This window comes from Centruroides sculpturatus, unplaced genomic scaffold (genome assembly GCF_000671375.1).
Source record: "Centruroides sculpturatus isolate CEXI.00-Female unplaced genomic scaffold, Cexi_2.0 scaffold238, whole genome shotgun sequence".
NCBI lineage: Eukaryota > Metazoa > Arthropoda > Arachnida > Scorpiones > Buthidae > Centruroides > Centruroides sculpturatus.
In genome coordinates this window covers 519,199-539,861 of record NW_019384806.1, presented here as the reverse complement: position 1 = coordinate 539,861, position 20,663 = coordinate 519,199, and the positions used below count along the sequence as shown (strand labels likewise).

General features: G+C 33.1%; 2 protein-coding genes across 2 annotated transcripts in view; both read right to left on the bottom strand.

Moving 5' to 3' along the window:
- The window catches only part of LOC111629672 (ras-related protein M-Ras-like), a 30,454-nt gene extending 22,818 nt beyond the window's left edge, over positions 1-7,636 (bottom strand). The window contains exon 1 of the mRNA XM_023373556.1: positions 7,027-7,636. Within this exon, the coding sequence (XP_023229324.1) occupies positions 7,027-7,213 (187 nt within the window). The 5' untranslated portion in view covers positions 7,214-7,636. The remainder of the gene's footprint in view (positions 1-7,026) is intronic.
- Positions 7,637-16,551: 8,915 nt separating this feature from the next.
- LOC111629668 (inactive hydroxysteroid dehydrogenase-like protein 1) lies at positions 16,552-17,508 on the bottom strand. The gene has a single exon (XM_023373552.1). The coding sequence runs from the start codon at positions 17,506-17,508 to the stop codon at positions 16,552-16,554; it is 957 nt and encodes a 318-aa protein (XP_023229320.1).
- Between the last annotated feature and the right edge of the window lie 3,155 nt (positions 17,509-20,663).

Below are 20,663 nucleotides of genomic sequence, written 5' to 3'. Positions count from 1 at the left end.
TCAGCTCTCAAATGAGCCATTAAACATATGCAGACTCCTAGATTGTTCAGTAGTTCAGTGTCACTATTCTCTCTTGTAAATCCAGACAAGAAAATGCCAATGGGGTAAATCGAAAACGATCCAACAAATTTATTCAGAAGTTAACACATTTACAATACTTATTGTAGAAATTAATTATTTTAAATTTCATCCAAATTGGTATATTGGTTGTGGAGATATTAAAGGTCAAAGTTGGCACTTTAACATTACATGTATGGCTGAGTTTTATTATCAACTGCTACTGTGCTCTATGATAATGTAATTGTTATGTTCAGAATCATACTATAAATATGAAAATTGAGAACTATGTTCTTTTAATGTCTAGCAAGATGATACACCAATGCAAAATGTGTCAAGCTAGGCTAATCGCCATCAATTTTTTAAGCTATAAAACTGTCATATTTTAAAATTAATAACTAAATGACTTAATGTTAAGATATGTTATTGCATTTCTTTATAGAATTTAGGAGGTAAGATTCTGGCTGTAATTAGTTGTAGGATTGAGTACATCCAAACAAGAGAAACAAACATGCTGAAAGGATAACCTGAACAATATTGCTAAATGTAACCTCTTGAATTTATCAGAATATATGAGCAATCTAGTAAATAATTAGAAGAATTATATAATAATTGTGTGAAGACTGTTTCACCATCATTGAGAAGGCAGAAATGCCCAATTTCTGCTTCCATTTCAAAATAATCTGGTAGATTTGTTAAATTTTTCATCGATTAAGGATAATGCTTGAGCTACTATTTACACTACAGAATTGTTTTTACAAAAATTCACTACCTTAATATTCACCCAGCTGACTTTTCTGAAAAACACACATTTTCAGTCTACTTCTAAGACCTGCTTTAGGTGAAAAGTTTTGCAGGAAAGGAGGAAGTTAAACCCAATTTAAAATGTACTACATTAGTTAGAACGACGGCAAACATGGACCAATTCAAAGTATTATAGACTTTTAAAGAAGAGAAGAAGGGATAATGTATAAACTGAAGAGAAGAGGTGCATTACACAAGTGTGGCAGACTGTCTTTAATATGCCATTATGAAAAACAATTTTATAACTTTTAAACTTGGACACATTAGTCAATTCTAGATTTTAATTTTGAATTTACACATAAATTCTTCTGCGTTTCACATATTAAAATATCAAAAAGTTAGAAGTTCCATTCTGTTTAAAAAAATTTTCAACTGAAGCAGGTCTTAGAAGTAGAATGAAAACATTTCCCCCCCGAAAAGTCAGCTGAGTGAATATCAAAGTACAAGTGGGTGATCGGTTAACGAACATAATCTGTTCCAAGACTTTGTTCGCTAACCAAATTGTTCATTAAAAACCTATGGTAAATCGATAATTGGTTATGGGAATTTGATTAATTTTTTCTGGAGACCTCAAAAAATAAAAAATATATACTTTCTTACTATGTTTACTTATATGTAATAACATAAATACATATATACACAGTCTTGCATTTTTATTAGTCATGTTTTTTCCATTTGTGAGGGTTAAAGAATCTGTCTAATGTCAATTGCTCTTCTCTCTTCTTCAGGATTTTTCAGAATTAATAATTAATAGCATTGTCATTGTAGAAATCCCCAAGCCTATTATCCTCAATCTGGTTTGGATGCCATTCTAAAACCATTGTTCTGACATCCTCCCACTTTTTCAAAAGATCTTTAATAGCAGATATCGGCATTAATCCTCTTTTTCAGAAGAAAACATATCTCACCGAGTTTCTTAATGTTCTTCATTCTTGGCATTCTTCTGTCGTCATATCTGTTTGAGTGCTTCAATGTTCTTTATTTCTCAGATGTGATTTTTGTTACTCCTTAAGCTGCTTGAGTCTTCTTGATTATACTGTATCTTTCTTAGATAAGATTGTGCCTACTGTAGACCTGTTCAAGCCATACTGCCTAGTAACATCAGACATCATCTGTCCACTCTCTACCTTTGCTATTACACTCTCACCTTTTGAAATTAAAAATGACACAAAACAAGTGCCCACCCAACAGTCTTGCAAATACTATAGAAGAATTGTTTCTGTCAGAAAAATAAAAGGCCGGAATAACAAGGGAGAGTTTCAATGTTTGGAGGAATACTATCCCATCAGTATATACTTGCTTGAGCATTGATATCGACGTCTCCCGTGCTCTGAAAAGTTTCGAATTGTTGCCCGAAGACAAGGAAAGACCAATTGGTATTCATTATTTTATGTCACTTCCTCATGTGTTTGTTCTGTGAGGTGTTTGTTGTCGGAACATAAGTCTTTCACAAAAGTGCTCATTATCCGATTTGTTCATAACCAATCACTCACTGTAATGAATTTTTGCACATTGTAGTATAGCCTGATTTCCAGAGAAGTTTTATTTTAGAATTTTTTTTATCTATGAAATAAATTTAATCTTGTCTCAAAGATAAAGAATAGGGCTACATTTGCTATACAAGCCACTTTGACTAAGCAGAAAGCTAATAGCCAGTTATTTGAAAAATTCTTATTGTACAGTTATATTACCAAGAGGGATTAATTAATTAAATAAGATAGAAGTATGAAAAATGAGCAAGTTGAAAGCATGGGCTAAAGTGAAGACAGAAATATATCTTACATGGAGAACCTGGAAGTTTGTCATCACCAATATTGTGGATGTGTACTATTTACTTGTACTTAAACTCTTCCAAAGCCACAGGACCCACTATTCAGTTATTCCTGAGAAAAATCACAATTAATTAGTTTTTCTACAACTATTAATATGTATGCAGAAGCACCATTGACGTGTTCATCGTGTGGCATTGCGTGAAGAGCATTACTATCTGGGTTAGAATCCAATATGAGATAAATCTATTATCTTTTTTTTGTTTTACATTTATAACTTAATCTTACTGTTATTAAATTTGTTATATACAATTTTTATACCATTTTTAATTATTGAACTTTAAATTTATTATTCTTTATATCAGGAAATTCAAAAAGTATTTTTGAACAATTTAAAGTTTTTGGAACAAAAAATATACATGCAATAAATACTTATGGTTTACTACAATTATGATTTCATAAGAATATAACATTTTAGGTGGTATTTATCATAAAAACAGTTAAGACGTAATGGTTCAGTGCACCGTGCACAAATAATTATTGCTACTTTATTTGCACAATCTTTACAATTTGTTTGAACAACAGAGGGTAAAAAACAAACTTCATTAAATTCTTTTTCGATTGCTCAAGCACTATGAAGTGCAATTAATCGAACACTAGGCATCCTTTCATCCGTTTATTTAGTTGATACGCCTTGTATGGTTTTATTTATACAGTCCATCATTTAGGTCACTAGCGAATGAAAAGAGAGTATCCTACCTATCAACTTTGGTCGCTTCCCTTTCTATATCTACCTGACAAATTCTAGTAGCACCCTTACCTCTCTGGTAAAACTGAACCATCCAGGCACAGTGTATAATCTTTGTCTAGTTTTCTTTTGTGATTAGATTAGGACTAGCTACCTACTAATATATTATATACAGTATATAGAATATATTTTTTGCTGGAAAGAGTATGGCTGATGTTGAGTTACTTATTACAATATCTTCGTATCTTTACATTTCAAATGTAATATAAATATATTAATATGTATAAGAACCTATAGTATGTTAAACAATACGAAATGTGATTATGTCATATGTATTTTCTAAAAATGGATGGAATGACCAAAATAAAAAAATAAATTTTCTATGACTTTAGAAACTGTACATAACAAATTTAATAACAATAAGATTAAATTATAAATGTAAAAAAACATTTTATCTTATATGGGATTCAAACCCACATATTAATGCTCTTCAATCAACGCCTTAACTAATCACACCACTCCATGAATCACACTTCTATTAATAGTTCTAAAAAAACTTTGTGATTTTCTCCAGAATGCCTGAATAGTGGATCCTGTGGCTTTGGCAGAGTTTAAGTATGAATAAGTACTAAACATCCACAAAATTTTGTCAAAATTGATAACAACCTTCCGGGTTCCCTTTGTTAGTAGATTTGGGCGATACTTATCCACAATATTTGAACATTATTATGTTATATAAAATAAGATTCATTTAACTCTGTCAATGAATGCAAAACCTGCTTTTAAATCAAAATCAATTCTTTAAATTTACAATTACCGGTAGTAGAGGATTTCATCCTTTTCAAAATAGTCTGTCAGATTGCAATAAACTTTGCTTAAATTGTCTAAATAAAGGACATCACATTGGAATCAGAACTAATGCTAGCCATCTTGTTTCTTCATTAGAATACAGATAAAATTTTAACTGCCTAAAATTAACCAGTTAACTTACTTTACAGTTTATTCTAAAGATTTACATTCGTAACACAAATCAAGATAATTCTATGGATACCTTTATCTACAGAATTATCCTTGATATATTTTACAAGTGAATTTAAATTATAAAATATGTGCAATTTGCCCTAAATTAGTTAAAAGTGTAAGGTAAAAATGACTGTTTTGATTTGTACTATGTATATGAGAAAGATTATTATATTTAAAATAAAAAGTTTAAAGTAGTGATATTGATAAGCATTTGTTGCTAAGTAAGAAAAGGTCTGTTTGGAATTCAACTAATGAGACCAGATATCATTCAAAACCTACCTATAGTTTCCAATGATTTACCAGTTGCTACCAGACTCAAAGATCTTTGAGGGAGAGTTAGATAATGACTGATCAAATACGGATAATTTCATTTACTGCTATTAGGAAGTATTTTCAAACAGATCCACATTTACGTCACAAAGACATTCTATTACTAGATATACAAATAAGCAATCATCTTACTATTTGTTATTTATTATTTCTTATTGTAGAATATTTTTGAGAATAGAAATTAATTCGTTCTGTCAAGCAAAGTGTGATATTTTTTAAGAAGTCATGTTATTAGAATGCTTTATGATTTCACCATCTTCCCATTGGCAGAAATGTTTGCAGAAGCAATTTCAAACCTAAATTTATCTACATGGTTTATATAATTGCCATATAAAACACCATCACTATTTCATGTTATATCAGAAACCTTAACAATAATTACATCATTGAACAAGTACTTTCAAGCCTTTTCTGGCTTATCATTGGGAATATATCCACAGAAAAAAACTACATAAATATGAAACAGAATGCAATGGGCTTTTAAATCTAAATTGCTTACATGTTACAAAACCATCATTCTTCCTATATTCTATTATAAAATCTCTTTTTACCTCTGAAGATGTAAACGTTATTGAAATCGTAGAATAAATTGAACCAAATATTAGAAATAGTAAGTTCATTCAAATTTTAAATTAGAACATTTAAACTAGTGACAAGCAACCTTTCCCAGATGCGAGTCTCAAGTAAAAACTTTAAACTCCCAGCAGACCACATGCACGTTTATAGAGTTGTAGGCTTAAAGTGTGCCAAGTACCAATATACTCCATAATTGTCATTACACTAACGTACTAAAATAATATTGCTAATAATATGAAAACTAATAATATACAGTTTATTCTGACGTATTCACCGGTCAAGGTTAATTTGAATGTTCTCTGCCCTGAATATTATATTAATTAGTGCAGCATTAAGGCACAATGTAGAAAATGGGAAAATAAAATTGCCAACAAAGCCCCAGGGTAGAACACTAGAACCACATTTGAGTGCTCATGACCAATGTTTCCTCTAAGCTGTGCAGTCGCGCACTCCTCAAATTGTTGCTGTGCATGAGAATTCGTGCCGCGCAGGCAAGCATGCACACCGATTTGAATTGTTGTTTACTTTTTTCTCACTCTGTCTGCAACATGATTATTGCTATGTATATTCAGATTAAATACATTAAATCATTGACAAAAGATAATATTTTGTATAAATGTATGTTTTAAAATAAATTTTAATCTCTACTTTATAATTAATTATTTTAATTTTTATAGGAAAAAATAAGATTTTATATATATATGCTTGGAAAAATTTTTTGCTCAGAGAAGTATATGTTTCGCTCATCTACAAATAGAATTAGAGGGAACATTGCTCACGACCAATTTAAAAATTAAAAGAAATACAAACTGGAAAAAGTAAATATTAATCACATCAGTAACCTTTGTTTTATTCCAGTACTAATTAAATTACCGAATTAAAAGTATTGTTTTTGAATAACTGTACCATCAAAGATGACTCAAAACTATAAGGAAACCTTTACAACATAAACTACTTTTATCAACTTCTCAAACAAAGCGGGATCTTGGCAACGACCGTCCAGATCTCTAATAAAGCAAAAAACAGCAAATTTCAAGAACAAGAAGAAAATATTTGGTTGCAAGACAACTTAACTGCACAAGACACCGGGATGAATACAAACAGTGCGAGTCACATTAACTGGTTGACTGGCACGGATACGATTAAAACTTGCAAACATTTTCGTAGCCACTTCTGGGCTCTTCTTCAGGCTTCTTTTTTATTCAAAACAAGCTGCCAGCTTGTTTTGAATAAAAAAAAAAAAAAAGAAGCCTGAAGAGTTACAAAAACTTTTGTGGCGTAGTAAACACTAGTATTGTGTTTTATTCCAAAGACACATGGCAAATTTTCCATCAAATTTCTTTATTAGCTGAAGAGGGACAAAGCCCGAAACGAGTACAAAACAATGTACCGTATCGACTCAACTAATAAAGGAATTTGATGAAAAATTTGCCATGTGTCTTTGGAATAAAACACAATACTAGTGTTTAATACGCCACAAATATAAAACAGGACACGGTTTCAAAAAGAAAATCAAAAAAGTTACAAAAACATTCACAAGTTTAATCGTACGCATGCCGGTCGACCGGTTAATGCAAGTCGTATTGCAAGACAACCACGAAATCATAAAAACTACAACCACAAACAATAATTCGCACGCGCTTTCCACACTACTTCAGAGAAGGCTCACAAAGCAAGCACGAGACCGGGAAAAGGACACGGATAAAAGACGGAGCGTACCATCCAAAATACACCAGATACCGTCCACTTCCGTATGCTGAATGTACGAATCTTCAATGGTCGGGTCATAATCGGTGACAAACAGTTTTTGGAAGAACTGAATGGTGAGTGCAGATTTTCCAACTCCTCCATCTCCAACTACAACCAGTTTGTACGTAGTCAAATTCTCATTTGGTGGTTTTGACATCTTGGAATGTTTTTCTTTTTTTTTTTTTACACTAAAAAGAATGCTAAATTTAGTACAAAGAATGCATTCTTCTTAACTACCAAGTACACATTACGCACTAATTGATAATTAACTGTCGAGATGCGTTTAAAACATTAACTGTGGTCGATTTATCCGATTTACCAGCTGCAAATGCACCAAATATAAACAGAAATGGTCAAAAGCATTGAAATCCTTCACATTTTCTAAGATTCTGCAACCAATCATTTCTACGTCGACACGAATTATTCATGTCTTATAATTACTTCAAACGTTACTCCAACGTACTTCATCCTTACGACTTAACTCGGACCGTCGACTTGACCAAAAATACTCTTCTTCCGTAACATTTTGATTATATTTCTTACTATTAAACGAAATATCCAAATATCTCGCCGATTCAATATGGCGGATAAGCGATAAGGGCGCCGATTAAGGTTTTTTTATTTTTTTTTTTTAGGTAATTAAATTAAATTAAATTAGTTTATTAATTTGTTATTTTATTAATTACTTTTATCTTGGATTATTTATTAATATGATAAAATCTTATATTTTTATTAAAAAGTTTATATAAATAAAATCTTTGGTTTTAGGGACGTGGGTTCGCGCCTAAACAACGGGCTGGGTGGTGTAATTCTGAGTTCTTTTCAATGCCTAATACCTAAATAAGGATCGGATATTCGTAAAAAGTCCTCCCCAGAAGGAATCTCTCGGCAAGTCGCCCGTGCGTGTGTTGCCGTACCTCATCAAACCAAACTAAACTCAACGTTAACTGACAGATTTGTAACTTTTTGCGCCATGTGGGCACTAAGAAAAACCTTTGCTTTCACCACATGCCCATTTTGTGTCCACCAGTGGCCAAGCGGTCTTCGTACCCCGAACACTGGGAGTTCGATCGTGGGTTCGCACCTCGCTCGGACGGGCTGGGAAGTGGAGTTTTCCGGGTTTTCTCCGTGTCTTTAAGCACCCTTTAAATTTTGAGTTATTCTCCCTTTGAATGTTCTGAATTCACCATTAATTTCAAACTTAACCTACCACAACGGAGTCTACGAGCGCCTTCTCATTGCTAGCGATGTTATAGCTATCGTATCACTCCGCCATTTTATGGACATACAAATCTGCTTCACGATCGCCGATCGGTAAGCGGTAATTTGACTTCATCGTCCTCTCGATACACATGCGATTTTTACTCTGTCTCTGTTACACAATCAACTGGCAAATTTCATATAAGTGCTCCTATTGGTTAAAATACACGGTAATTTATTGGCTAAAACGCATACAGGAAATGGCGGCCGTCCATTACCTGAATGCTTCACTATTTACCTTCCTCCGATTGCGAATCCCCTAGATTTCGAGCACAGCTTTAAGTTGAAAATTCCCTCGTAAACCAGTTGCAAAAACTGATCCGATCCGCGCGGCTTTACACGATTACAAAACTAATGCCAAAGCGGTAAACACGCGATTGTAATGCTGATCCATATTCGCCTGTTTTCCCTATCAGAAAGGATGACTGTAAATAGGTTTTAGTGTTAACTGGTATTTCAATGTGCATGGTGTTCTGCAGTTCATAAACTGCAGGACACCATGCACATTGCAAAGTTAAAGAAAATTTAGTGATTTGTACAATTCAATCATCATTTCAACTTTCGATAAACACTGGCGACGTGTGCCATTGTCAGCGCTAAAAACTAACTGTTAACAACTGTACTTATTTATGTTTAAATTATTTGCATGCTTTGCAAATTTTAATTAAAAATAAATATTATTCGATACTGGACAGTTTTATAGTGTCATATTTTAGAAATGATCGACATATTTTCGAAACAGTAATAATATTTTATCAACCCGAAAAACATCGACAATGTAAGGGATGACGATAGGGAGAAAAAAATCTTTATACTATTTTATTAAAATAATTGATACATTTGAAGCGAATCAACGATAATTATGGTCTGCAGGCATTTCAACATAAATTGGCAGTTACCAAAACAGACTAAACACCATTCATAAGGGAGAAAGTGGGCACGAAATGCCCCAGGGTAGCAATAAATAATTAACTAATTAAAACTAATAAAGCACAAGCTCCCTACAAGTGGGTGAAGAGTGGTTCAATCTGGTTTGATTTAAAATATGCTCTCCACTTGAAATTAGTAGCGTAGTGTATACACTATACTTTACCGTTAGCAATGGCCACCCGTGCCCTAAAGTAAAAATTTGTTTCTTTGGATTGTTAAAAAAAATATTTTTCGATATGCATGGCATCCGGTGCAAAACTATCAATATTTAGAGGAATTTGTGTCAGGTTTTAGAGGAATTCTATTAATTTTAGGGGAAAGTTTCAGATCTATTGAGGGAGTTTTAACCATAGAAGATTAGCAACCCTATTTAAAATTATTTGTAGTTTGAAAACACTAAATAGGTTGAGCAAATAGGAATCTGATTAATTTATTAATTGTTGACTAAAAGTTAAATAAACGCAGACGAAAATTATGTAAACAATACTCAAATATTATAAATACAGTATAAATAAATTCCGTACTGTAAATATAATCGATCGAAAATTGCATGAAATGCCGTTCGTAATTTTATTTGTTCTGGGTTTGTTAAATACAGGTATATTATTTCACACATAATTTTCAATATTGTTAATGATAAGAAGTACAGTACCTTAAACTAAACTATATTTTAATTATAATTGTTAAATTATAATATTATAATGTGGCTAGAATTAGATATGGAAGAGTTGCTGTAATTTTGTATTTTAGGCAGTATTTTTCTTAAGTAATATTTGTTGTTCGTGTAGTAGGAATGTTTATATTGCAGATTAGTAATTACTAATACTTTAAAATTACTTACTAATAAATATAGGTATACAGCTTGCATCTGGAAGATCAGGTTATCCAGTACTTGACAATTGTGAAGTTCCCTGTTTGATACTGGGAGACGGTAATCCAACTTGTGATGATGCTTGCACGAAAGCTGGGAGTTCCTATGGCTATTGTTATGCCTGGACGTGTTATTGTGAAAACGTTTCAGATGAGATATTAGTTCTTGGAGATAAAGGTGTTGTCGGTTGTTACGGATTGTTCTTGTAAAATGCTGATAAAAGTAACATTTTTCCAGAGAAAATACTAGATTTTCCATAATAAAAATTGATATTTTTCTTGAAATTGTTGTTGCAGAATCTTTTTGTAGTTTAAGTTTCGTATTCAGCTCTGTCTAGATAATGTACAGTCGATTCCCCTATAAAACGGGTTCGTATAGTTCGGATTCCTATATGACGGCGAAAAAATTGCGACAGTATTCGTACAAACACGCTAAAAATCTCGTATAATNTATGAAGACACTATTTTTGTTCTTTCATTTTGACGTCTATCAATTTCTATTAAATAGACTTTCCTACAAAAAAAATCCAAATTAATTATTATTATTGTTGTTTATCAATAAGTATTCTTATTCAAACAAATGACATTATATATCCCATAAAAAGACTGGTGGAAGAACCAGGTTAACGAGTAAAGCTCAATGAAAGCACTTAAATAAAGGAAACTTTTGAAAGTTGTGGCATAAGAATATGATAACATATCTGACATTAAGACTTACATTTGAATAAAGTGCACATTACACAGACTACAACTACAAGAAATTTTGGATGAAGCAATGTCACAGAGGTAATAAATCAGGAAAACAAACATCGTCATAGAAAAAGGCTTCAAGCTTTACTTTGTGCCATAAAGTTGTTGCACCCACAATTTGTCTGAAATTTAGAGCATCTTTGAGCAATATCAGTGAAGGAACTTTAACACATGAAATAAAGCTCAAATCCTGATTTATTGTCACAGTAAGATCGGACATGTTAGGTGCCATCTCTTGCTAAATTTAATAATTATAACTAAATTAATATTTTAATAATTAACTTAAAAGGTTCTAAAGAAAGAAATTGGCTCAAAACAGGACTCAGACCAACAACTCCTGCTTACTGTGCAGTAGTAGTAGTAATATAATTCGATATAATTCGGCAATCATTTAGCTTTAATAAATGGACTACAGTGGGTGATCAGTTAATGAACAAATCGAATAATGAACACTTTCGCGAAAGATTTTTATGATCAGACAACAAACACATGTTCAGATAACGAACACTTCACTGAACAAACACAAGAAGAAGCGACGTAAAATAACGAATACTGATTGGTCTTCCTTTGTCTTCAGGCAACAGTTCAAAACTTTTCGGAGTGTGGGAGACGCTGACATTGACGTTCAACCCAGTATATACTGATTGGATAGTATTCCTCCGAACTTTGAAACTCTCCCTTGTAATTCCAGCCTTTTATATTTCTGGTAGAAACAATCCTTTTACGTTTTCTTCTGAAAGAGCGGATTTATGCCAATATCTGCTATTAAAGATCTTTTGAAGATGTGGGAGGATGTCAGAACAATGGTCTTAAAATGGCATCCAAACCAGGTTGAGATTAATAGGCTTAGGGATCTCTACAATTACAATGCGATTAATTACTTCTGAAAAATCACAAAGACAAAAAAGTAATCGACATTTGACACATTCTTTAACCCCCACAAATGGAAAAAACATGACAAATAAATATGCAAGAACGTGTATATATATGTATTTTTATTATTACATATGAATAAACGTAGTAAGAAAGTATATATTTTTTATTTTTTGGGAGTCTCCAGAACGAATTAATCAAATTCCCATAGAAATCTATGGTAAATCGATAATCGGCTAACGAACAAAGTCTTAGAATGGATTATGTTTGTAAACTGATCACCCACTGTATTATATAATTATTTTATATATACTCAATATTCTGAAATAAAACCTTCTAAAGAGCAAACAGGAGGAAGTCAGCTCTCAAATGAGCCATTAAACATATGCAGACTCCTAGATTGTTCAGTAGTTCAGTGTCACTATTCTCTCTTGTAAATCCAGACAAGAAAATGCCAATGGGGTAAATCGAAAACGATCCAACAAATTTATTCAGAAGTTAACACATTTACAATACTTATTGTAGAAATTAATTATTTTAAATTTCATCCAAATTGGTATATTGGTTGTGGAGATATTAAAGGTCAAAGTTGGCACTTTAACATTACATGTATGGCTGAGTTTTATTATCAACTGCTACTGTGCTCTATGATAATGTAATTGTTATGTTCAGAATCATACTATAAATATGAAAATTGAGAACTATGTTCTTTTAATGTCTAGCAAGATGATACACCAATGCAAAATGTGTCAAGCTAGGCTAATCGCCATCAATTTTTTAAGCTATAAAACTGTCATATTTTAAAATTAATAACTAAATGACTTAATGTTAAGATATGTTATTGCATTTCTTTATAGAATTTAGGAGGTAAGATTCTGGCTGTAATTAGTTGTAGGATTGAGTACATCCAAACAAGAGAAACAAACATGCTGAAAGGATAACCTGAACAATATTGCTAAATGTAACCTCTTGAATTTATCAGAATATATGAGCAATCTAGTAAATAATTAGAAGAATTATATAATAATTGTGTGAAGACTGTTTCACCATCATTGAGAAGGCAGAAATGCCCAATTTCTGCTTCCATTTCAAAATAATCTGGTAGATTTGTTAAATTTTTCATCGATTAAGGGTAATGCTTGAGCTACTATTTACACTACAGAATTGTTTTTACAAAAATTCACTACCTTAATATTCACCCAGCTGACTTTTCTGAAAAACAAACATTTTCAGTCTACTTCTAAGACCTGCTTTAGGTGAAAAGTTTTGCAGGGAAGGAGGAAGTTAAACCCAATTTAAAATGTACTACATTAGTTAGAACGACGGCAAACATGGACCAATTCAAAGTATTATAGACTTTTAAAGAAGAGAAGAAGGGATAATGTATAAACTGAAGAGAAGAGGTGCATTACACAAGTGCGGCAGACTGTCTTTGATATGTCATTATGAAAAACAATTTTATAACTTTTACACTTGGACACATTAGTCAATTCTAGAAGATTTTAATTTCGAATTTACACATGAATTCTTCTGCGTTTCACATATTAAAATATCAAAAAGTTAGAAGTTCCATTCTGTTTAAAAAATTTTTCAACTGAAGCAGATCTTAGAAGTAGAACGAAAACATTCCCCCCCCTGAAAAGTCAGCTGAGTGAATATCAAAGTACAAGTGGGTGATAGGTTAACAAACAATCTGTTCCAAGACTTTGTTCGCTAACCAAATTGTTCATTAAAAACCTATGGTAAATCGATAATTGGTTATGGGAATTTGATTAATTTGTTCTGGAGACCTCAAAAAATAAAAAATATATACTTTCTTACTATGTTTACTTATATGTAATAACATAAATACATATATACACAGTCTTGCATTTTTATTAGTCATGTTTTTTCCATTTGTGAGGGTTAAAGAATCTGTCTAATGTCAATTGCTCTTCTCTCTTCTTCAGGATTTTTCAGAATTAATAATTAATAGCATTGTCATTGTAGAAATCCCCAAGCCTATTATCCTCAATCTGGTTTGGATGCCATTCTAAGACCATTGTTCTGACATCCTCCCACTTTTTCAAAAGATCTTTAATAGCAGATATCGGCATTAATCCTCTTTTTCAGAAGAAAACATATCTCACCGAGTTTCTTAATGTTCTTCATTCTTGGCATTCTTCTGTCGTCATATCTGTTTGAGTGCTTCAATGTTCTTTATTTCTCAGATGTGATTTTTGTTACTCCTTAAGCTGCTTGAGTCTTCTTGATTATACTGTATCTTTCTTAGATAAGATTGTGCCTACTGTAGACCTGTTCAAGCCATACTGCCTAGTAACATCAGACATCATCTGTCCACTCTCTACCTTTGCTATTACACTCTCACCTTTTGAAATTAAAAATGACACAAAACAAGTGCCCACCCAACAGTCTTGCAAATACTATAGAAGAATTGTTTCTGTCAGAAAAATAAAAGGCCGGAATAACAAGGGAGAGTTTCAATGTTTGGAGGAATACTATCCCATCAGTATATACTTGCTTGAGCATTGATATCGACGTCTCCCGTGCTCTGAAAAGTTTCGAATTGTTGCCCGAAGACAAGGAAAGACCAATTGGTATTCATTATTTTATGTCACNATGACGGCGAAAAAATTGCGACAGTATTCGTACAAACACGCTAAAAATCTCGTATAATACGGTAAAACGTTATCGCCGACTCGTGTCGCGACAGGATTGGTCGAATCTAGACCAATAGCGGATATTGTACAAACCGTTGAGTTTAAACGAGTAGCGGACCTACTAAAAACCATTTATTATTTAACTGCCATTAAAATTATATTTATATTAATGATGTCTCCAAAGTTCAGCGAATTTTTCGCAAAAAAATAATTTATCAGGAAGCACGCGAGCGCCATTCGATGACAAGCTCCACGATGGAAACAAGCTTAAGCAATGGCGTCGTCGAACGGTGCACGCTCGGTAAGTAATCCTACAATTTTTTGTTTATAGCATAGTTTATATAAATTATTCCCAAAAAATTATATGTATTTTGGAAATGTTGAGTCGAATTAGTCTAGAATCGATTAATTTTATGGAAGAAAACCTTTCAAACAGCCGTAGTCCGTAAACTGCATACGTGCCGGGCTGTGATGGCTCATGTATTCAAGGAATCTTAGAACATCAATTTCATAAAGAACTGAACGTATCTACCGTGTTATAGGGGGGTCGACTGTATATACAGTATTTAACAATTCAAATGCAATGAAATCTGGCATACCGACACTTCAGGACACATTTCCATTTGATGCTACAAGCAACAATAAAGCAAGTTTCTTCACATAAGCACGCGTTTTTCGCTTTCGTATCCAAGTTTTGAATATAAAAGTGGCCACAATAATTAAAATGTCGTTCTTATGCGCTACGATGACCATCACCTTTCTCCAACATAATAACATAACATTATCTTGCTTTATTTGTTGTGAAGCTGTTTTTTAAAATCACGCGATTCGAGTAAATTGGATGTCTGAGAGTTTAATGCCGAGTCTAAATCTGTCGCTTCACAAATCGTTGAAGATGTTACTACAGCTGATTTTGAAAGGTCAATGTATAAAATTGCTAGTCTAATAGTGCACTGTGTGGAGGGTACTGCACTGTTAACCGTATCCTTAGCCAGAACCAGCAGCTGCATGCCTCTAATTGGGAAATACACCCACTTTTCCGTTTATTTTCCTACCCAGAATCAAAGAAAATGTCGTAGACATACAAATTCATATAAAGCGACAGGGCACGTTTTCACGTCTGCGCAACAGTTGACATCTGCAACTTCCACATTTAACAATAAACCCTAGTGTTTTCTGACTGATTTACACTTCACTCAATATAGAGTTACAATGTGATATAGATTCATAGTTATATTTATAATTATCTTTGAACAATTCTTCCTTGAAACTAATCCTAATAGGTCTGTGAAATGATTTGTGATCGCCCAGAAATACTGAGATGCTTGACCCACTCGTCGTTTACCAATTTCAACAGTAGCAATACCACGAGTAGTCCACTTTCACGTAAGATGGACCGCCTCCACATACAGAAAGATGCATACAGCAGTCTCTGCGATAATATTTTATTAACAACAGAGTGATTATCCATGTATTTTCTACTGTCTGACCACCTCGTTTAACGTGTAACTTTTGGTTAGGGAAACAATTAAAACTGTGGTGTATCGAAGACATTTTTCAAATTTGGTAGCCTTAAAGGAGGAACTGTGTCTTAAAATGGACTCTATTGTTTGTGCAGTAATGGTTCCTAGATCTCACTAAGAGCAGCCAGATGGCCGAGCGGTCAAGGTGGCAGTCTACCGCTCCGGGGGACCCGGGTTCGAATCCGAACGGGTCGAAAAATCCCCAGGAATTTTCGGGAAGTGGTCCGTTCGGATATGTCGGGCCCCACCCGGCAGCCCCATTGTGGGCCTGGCCGAACCCATAATGGGCCTGCAAAAAAGAGGCCCTCTTAGTGCCCACAGGGCGGAAAGAGTTAAAAAATCTCACTAAGATTTGACGGCCGGGTAAGAAATAAAAGAAAATACTTATTTGTAACGGTAAATTTAAAAATATTCTTGATTGTTTTCTGTCCTTGATATTTACCTGTTCTGAAATAATATAGAATATATAAAAAATCTGATAATTATATATTCAAATTTTATTAATTTCAAATACATTTTACACAAAGATACGAACTATCGATTCGAAACAATACCCATACAAGTATAGTGTAAAATTTCATACAAATTTTTAAAATAAACCCTACATGAATTTTACATTAACACGTAATTCAGTTTACATTTACATTTACTGACATTCTAAAATAATTCCTGGTTTTTCTCGCAAACTTTAACATTAAGTACATCGATAATGAGATAGGTAAGTACTCTGTTACGTATCGTTGTATTTCGTGTGTCCAATATCCAGTGGTATGACGTGAGGCACCTATGGTTCTTACAGCATCCGAAACAAACGCATCGCCAGTAGGAATTAGAAATTTGCACCGAACGTAGTTTATAACTCGAGTCGATACAAGATTAGGAATGAGGGATTGGATGCGAAGTCCTTCATTCTCGTACTCGAAAGAAATTGCTCTAGTAAAGCGATCCGAAAATGCTTTACAAGATGAATAGTGACTGAAGCAGGGAACAGGATAAATGGAAGAAAACGATGATATAGTTACTACGATGCCTCGTTTCTTAGAGAGCATGGACGATAGCATCAACTGGGATAAATTCACCACTGCTTTTACATGTAAATTAATCATTGATAAAAGATTTGTATCGGTTTCTGATAGGAAGAGACAAGGAACATTTCCAATAATGCCAGCGTTATTGATTACCACAGATATATCCTTACCTCTCGCTTCCTCGGCCACACGATGGAAAGCAATATCATTTCCTAAATCGACAGGGATGTAACGACATTCAACACCATAAGTTTTTCGGATTTCTTCGGCCGTAGTTCGAAGAGTTTGCTCTGTTCTGGCCACAATTATCAGATTCATTCCGTTTTTGGCCAGTTCGAAAGCGTAACTGCGGCCGATGCCCGAATTACCACCAGTGACGATTGCCCATCTTCCACTTTCATTTCGAAGAGGATTGAAGAAACGACAAACTACATACACAAAGACGAATCGAAGAAAAACTGATAAAATGTAGAAACTGGCAAGAAAACCGGATACTACTAAACTGTATTCGTAATATAGAGAGTTGTGTTTACACGGAAGTTGTGTAATTTCCTCCATGGTTAAAGTGTCAATAGTTGAAACATTTTTCCTCTTCTGCTATTTATACGATTACTGACAAGTGAGAATGATTGCAGCAATAACTAACACTTGTATCACTATACTGAATGTTTTTATACCAAGGATTCTTACAGACTAATTCATAATTGAAATATTTAACCTTGTATTTTGTAAATTATTCAAACACATATACCATCTCACGCAATGTTCAAGGCATGGAACGTTATGAATATAAATGACTAGCGTGTTTATTATCCGGGTTCGGTTTAGACCGGAAGTTACGTGAATTCAATTCAAAACTTTCCCCCTCAATGGAGTTACATAGATGACCGGCATGACTGTGTTGTTATGAGGAAAAGTTTATGAAATACAGGAAGCAGGACACTACTAATTTGAATTTTATTATTGTTAATAACCTGTCCAAAACCAAAAAACTTCTTTGGAACTTAACGATTTTTTATGTTAATTAATCACTTCGGCCATCACCACCCTCACCTCGTCCATCACCACCCGGTCGCCCCATTGTGGGCCTGGCCGAACTCGTAATGGGCCTGCTATAAGAGGTCCTCCTAGTGCCCACAGGGCGGGTAGTGTATATAAAAAACAATAGTATGATGCAATATGGTAAGTTTATAAAATTCGGATTAAATGCGATATTTTATTATTGTTTTTTTCGGGCTATCGAACAAGGAAAAAATATAAAACAAATAGAAATAATATCCAAACTTCTATATAATACAATAAAAATAATAAAATATAAAATAAATAAATAAAGTTAACAATTTAACAGTTAAATAAGAGCCAGTTTCCTTATAGAAAGTTCTTCCTAGGTATCCTCCTATTGCTACATTTTGACTTATCCTATGGTATTATTATACGGAATGTTTATTGAAGTAATTAATTGTGGGATTAATTAATTAAGTTTAATTGTTTCTTTGTGATAAATTACAAATATATTGTGAAGATATATTGAACTTGTCCTACATTTCAATTGTCTGAAGCTACCAGGAAGTATCATAGTATTAAGGTCATAAAGATAAAATATTCCTCAGACAAGTGTTAGAATTGCAAACAGGAAAAGAAGAAAATGCTATAAAATAGAATAATAAAATATTTATGAACATCCATTACTTACGACAGTTTTATGTTTATTGAATAATAATTATATTTACGATAAATTATCAAATTTTTACCATTGTACACTTCCATACTGTCAAGGCGATATATATATATTTTAGAGTTAAACCTGTCTAAAACAAACATCCTACTTTAAAAAGAATTGCTAAATTACTTTAGTTTAGATAATATTTTATTCACTTAAAAAAAGGGACGAATTTTTATCAATGTAAAACATCTCACCTCTTCTTCAGGAAGTCAAGAGTTCCTTCTTAAATAAAAGTTTAGTAGGGAATGAACGAACTTGGGGACAAATCCCATTAATTAATTGACTGATTTGTTAATTAATCCACTGATTTTCTTCGCTTTTCTTCATGTTTAACCATATCACTAGCCACCTAGGTTATGTCGACCTTAGCCTATTGACTAAGTTCTCTTTTGCTCTGGCACACTCATTAAATAAAGAAAACAGGATCTGAGATAAAGGTTCTTGTCTCACCTTCACAGGTAACTATAATTAATACAGGTAAGCTCTCTCGATAAGAATAATTCAATTTAGGCGTATACAGTCGACCCCCCTATAACACTGTTGTTAATTCCGTTTTATATGAATTCCACGTTGTACGAGTCATTTAGATTTTACAAATACGTGATCCGTTCACAACCTGGCACACGTATTTGTAAAATCTAAGTGACTCGTACAACATGGAATTCATATAAAACGGAATTAACAACAGATTTACAGGGGGGGTCGACTGTATTTTATTTCAGTTCTGAGATATTATAAGGATATTATATTTTTTGCTTACTGTGTACATGCGATATACACACGAATATATATATATATATATTGTTTATACAAATTCTTTTTATTATGTTTCATTGTGTAAATAAATATAGTTATATTATACAAAGTTGAATTCCATTGCCAAATTGACATTTTCTCCTTACCACTAGCATTTACCACTCGGATATACAAAATTAAATAGGAATTTGGTTCTTTTTTCCGATCTCTGTCACTCACAATTACATTTTGTCAACCATTTTATAGAAAAACCCGAATTTTACACACTACCCAAGAAAACAATTATCTTTCCAACGAGATATACACTGCAGTGATTCTCGCTATCAATAGAAAACGTTAGCTTTAAAATTTGGAAAATAATGGAGAGCGAAAATGAATATTATAATAAGGAGAGTAACCCACGTAGTCGGAAAAAACGGAGAAGAGAAAACATGTTATATGCAGATGTATGTCAAGGAATGAGAACAAGTTTCAGATTTAAGAGATATTAAAAGGAAAGAGAAAATAAATTTTATGCAAATTAAATTAATTTTCTTTTTCCCGTTTTTACTTTTAATTTATAGCCATTCGTACCATATGCCAAGAGTAAGAATTGAAAATATGTAACTTTATTAAGTTTAACTTCTTTTTGTCTTTATATTATTTAATGTACTTTTTAGACTATCATCAAACTATTACTATTCCAAACTTATTGTACTTTTAATAATGAGGACATAAATAAATTAATTTGGAAAAAAACAGCTTTATTTTCCGGTATGCATTCCGAGTCCTTCACGATTCATTTTCATCCAGAATTTACGTAAAACACCAAGGATGGAGAGTCGGAATTGGAATCGGGAGACGAGGAGTCGAATCTTTTTATGGGAGTAACGAGTCGGAATGACAGTCAGAAAACTTATTAGAGAGGTTGAGGCAGACGTTTTAAACGCGAAAACGTGTAGGTCGGACGTTCAGTGCCGCCTTCCTGTGAGTCTAAAAGTTTGACAATGACGTTTGGAACGTCTAGCATGATTCCACTGACGTTCCAAACGCCATTGTCAAACTTCTAGACTCACAGGAAGGCGGCACTGAACGTCCGACGTACACGTTTTCGCGTTGAAAACGTCTGCCGCATATTTTCTATTAAATCGTACATTTTTGTTCGCATCTAAAAAAGTACATACAATATTGAATATTGTTTACTTTATAAATCTTAAAACAATCCATTTATTCAATGGATGGTGTAAAGCAGAAA

Coding starts and splice junctions, on each gene's coding strand:
- LOC111629668 (XM_023373552.1), bottom strand. CDS start 17,508: ATGGAGGAAATTACACAACTTCCGTGTAAACACAACTCTCTATATTAC.